This window comes from Octopus bimaculoides, chromosome 18 (genome assembly GCF_001194135.2).
Source record: "Octopus bimaculoides isolate UCB-OBI-ISO-001 chromosome 18, ASM119413v2, whole genome shotgun sequence".
Lineage (NCBI taxonomy): Eukaryota > Metazoa > Mollusca > Cephalopoda > Octopoda > Octopodidae > Octopus > Octopus bimaculoides.
In genome coordinates this window covers 49,939,692-49,942,852 of record NC_068998.1, presented here as the reverse complement: position 1 = coordinate 49,942,852, position 3,161 = coordinate 49,939,692, and the positions used below count along the sequence as shown (strand labels likewise).

The window sequence follows — 3,161 nt, the reverse complement described above, 5'->3', positions numbered from 1 at the left end:
ATATATATATATATATATATATACTGACGTGCGTACATAATTTACTCCTGCAACTCATTTGTGTTGAGTGTGTATGTGTCTGAGTGTACGAGTGTGAAATTAAGCGACACGTGCAAATGACAAAAAAAAAAAACAGTGCGGAAACTTCGACGCAAGCAGAAATATTGAATTCTTCGCAAATTTCGCCAAATTTCTCATACTTTTAAGAGAGAAACGTATCTACTTTTACACGTCATTAATTGTTTCTGGTTTTTATAGATGATTTAGATTTTAATAGCTAACTTTCGGAACATCTTTCTGACCCGTTAATATACACAGAAATCATATTCAGAATTTTTGTTGTAACTATCTGCTCGTACTTAAGTTTCCAGAGTAATGACTAGGAAGCTATCGCATATCTCTTCTCGGGGGAATTAAAGTTTGAAAATAGTTGTTGCATCTAGATTTAAATTTTCCTTCCACTTCCGCAGAACTATTATAACGCTTGGTCTTTGCCCGACCATTGGCATAGCTTAGCGATACGTGTGCTACATAAACAACGGAGGATAACTCACTTGCCTATCCTAGACAACGTTTACATTTATGTCTGTATGTACATCCATAACAGATTTGAGTCATCGATCGTTTATTGTTAAAGGGACATAAGCATACATTTGTCTGTTAACACCTTTTTGCATGTATATGTTTGGCGGGAAAGTGATTATGTTATAAAAGTAAGTATATAACACCTATAGTTGTTCTTGCGTTATTGGTAGGGTTCACAGAAATGAAATCCATCCGCTGAGAGATAAATATCATTTACTAGGCACACGATTTAAGTTTCTTGCACATATATTACAATTAGTGAACAAAATTGGAGAGCATAACCAGTAATATCCTGCTCAGACACATGCATATACGTGAATGTGTGTGCATGTCTCAGTCTAAGCGTGCGTTTGTCTGCGTTTGTGTGCGTTTATGTGTGTATGGCTGTGTGGTGTGTGTGTGTTTGCCTAAACTGTGAATGTATGTGTGTGCGTTCGTGTATTTGTATGGGCTTGTCCCCAGTATCGCTTGACACTAGTTGTTGGTTCCTTACCTCTCCATAACGTAGCTCATGAACGTGATTATCATGATAATGTTCATGATCATCATCGCCATCATCAATTAACATCTGTTTTTGATGCTTGTATAGTTTTGACGGTTTGATAGAAGCTTGTGAGTCAGTAGACATCAATGTCAGATTTACCGTATTTTCTACGCCTGGACGCCATTTCTCAGGCGAAACATTGTACGAAATGTAACGGTTGCTTCTAACGTGATAACAAAATTAAATAACTTGCAAAACAAAATGCCTGCACTTTAGTTATTCCCAAAGTGTGATACATATACAGATTCAACATTTTCCTCTAATCTGATTTATAGTTCATTAAATTAGAATTGAAGAAACATATAGATTAATTTGAAAAGATGGTTCTTTCTCATATTAAACGCATCGTGGTTAAGGTTTGATAAATCGTTGATAATATAATTTTCAGTCTTATGTAAGTGATTGACAGTGATATTACAGTTTTTATTAACGTAACATAACTCAATATGTGTTGAAGTTAATGACATCATGGCTGTATGACAATAATGCAGTAATATAGAAATTTCACACAAATTTGCATTGGATGTACAATTTATTTTATTACTGTACCTTTTTTTTGTATTTTATTGTTACTCTATATAAAACGGAGATATAGACGTGCCATTGCAAACGCATTTCCACACACATTACAGTTATTGCAAACAAGTAACCAATTATTACTGTAACAATGAAATGCAAGATATATTGGCATCGTAGCATTATTATTAATAATAACGTGACATCCTTAAGCGGTATTCGTTTTAGAAAATTACGAGTTGACATTATATATTTAACACTTGAATAAGAAAATAAGACTAACAAACTAATATAAATATAGTATATCTATATAAATATAGCACATATCATAGTTACATCATTAATTTGATATCGATTATTTCGAATCATATGATTTTATTTCTCGACACCACTGACGACATAAGGAATAGCAGTAATGGCTTATATGGAGTGCAAATGTAGGTCGAATGTACACCACTCTCGGTCGTCTTTCCTGAAATAGATACAAAACAGTTCGTTATAGTTATTTTTAGACAAACATTAAAAAAAAATTATTGACACTAACTCCTCTGATTTACTAGGGTTTTATTTGTATTTTCTATATTATATTTCTCCATATATTACGCGTATGTCGAGAAAGTAAATATATATAATATATTACTGGTTTCCAGTATGTATGTATATATATATATATATATATATATATATATATATTCCACTATGTAGATTTTCCAGATGTATATATAACTGGTTCCTAGTAAAACAATAAAATACATCCAGTTGATTGGTACTCAGCAAACTATAAATGAAAATCTGACTTCAATGCTATAAAGAACCACACATATAAAAACAATATATACAGGAAGATGCTCTTCCTGTGTCCCATCATAAAAGAATGCAATGTAGTAATATATTTTTTTCTTCTGGTAAAGGATAAGTTCACCTTTACAAAATGATCATTGATTCAATATTTTATCCACTTAGAATTGACTTCACAAAGGAAATTATCTAAAATAATCGGTGTTTTGAAACTAGGAGAGTGATACAGTATTTTTATCAATAATAATGGATTAAGTGAAATAGCTTACTTTGACATTCATGCTCACGGAGTAAGTGAATAGAGCGAAAGCAATTAGAACCCGGTGGATAGCATACATGTAAGACTTTTAGACGGCTGGAAAATATACGAAAGTTGCATTTAATCGTTTGTCACAAAATCATTTACAACAGCAAACATCGTTTTGTATTATATTTCTTAAGTAGATAAAGTCTCTTAGCTTTCTTTAAAATAATATCGTGCAAATGTTAAGTCGTTTATATTTGAGATCAATTTATGGAACCAAATTCAATTCACCCTGACACATTTGCTGCCCATATTTCGACAAACGATAAATGTCAAGAGTGTGTGGATTGTTGACCAATTTAGGCACAAATACGAATACGCACAAACACACACAAGCACACAAACAAACACACACACACACACACACACACACACACACACACACACACACACACACACACACACACACACACA

General features: G+C 32.7%; 1 protein-coding gene across 7 annotated transcripts in view; it reads right to left on the bottom strand.

The window, feature by feature from the left end:
• Nucleotides 1-1,642: 1,642 nt before the first annotated feature.
• Nucleotides 1,643-3,161, bottom strand: part of LOC106875519 (uncharacterized) — a 26,623-nt gene continuing 25,104 nt past the window's right edge. For all 7 annotated transcript variants that reach the window (XR_001410128.2, XR_001410130.2, XR_008266032.1 and 4 more), the window contains 2 exons: nt 2,713-2,798; nt 1,643-2,117 (listed from right to left, as the gene is read on the bottom strand). Coding sequence is in view for 2 of the 7 variants with exons in the window: in XM_052974469.1 (XP_052830429.1) it covers nt 2,011-2,117; nt 2,713-2,798 (193 nt within the window). In the remaining 5 variants the exon portion in view is untranslated. The remainder of the gene's footprint in view (nt 2,118-2,712; nt 2,799-3,161) is intronic.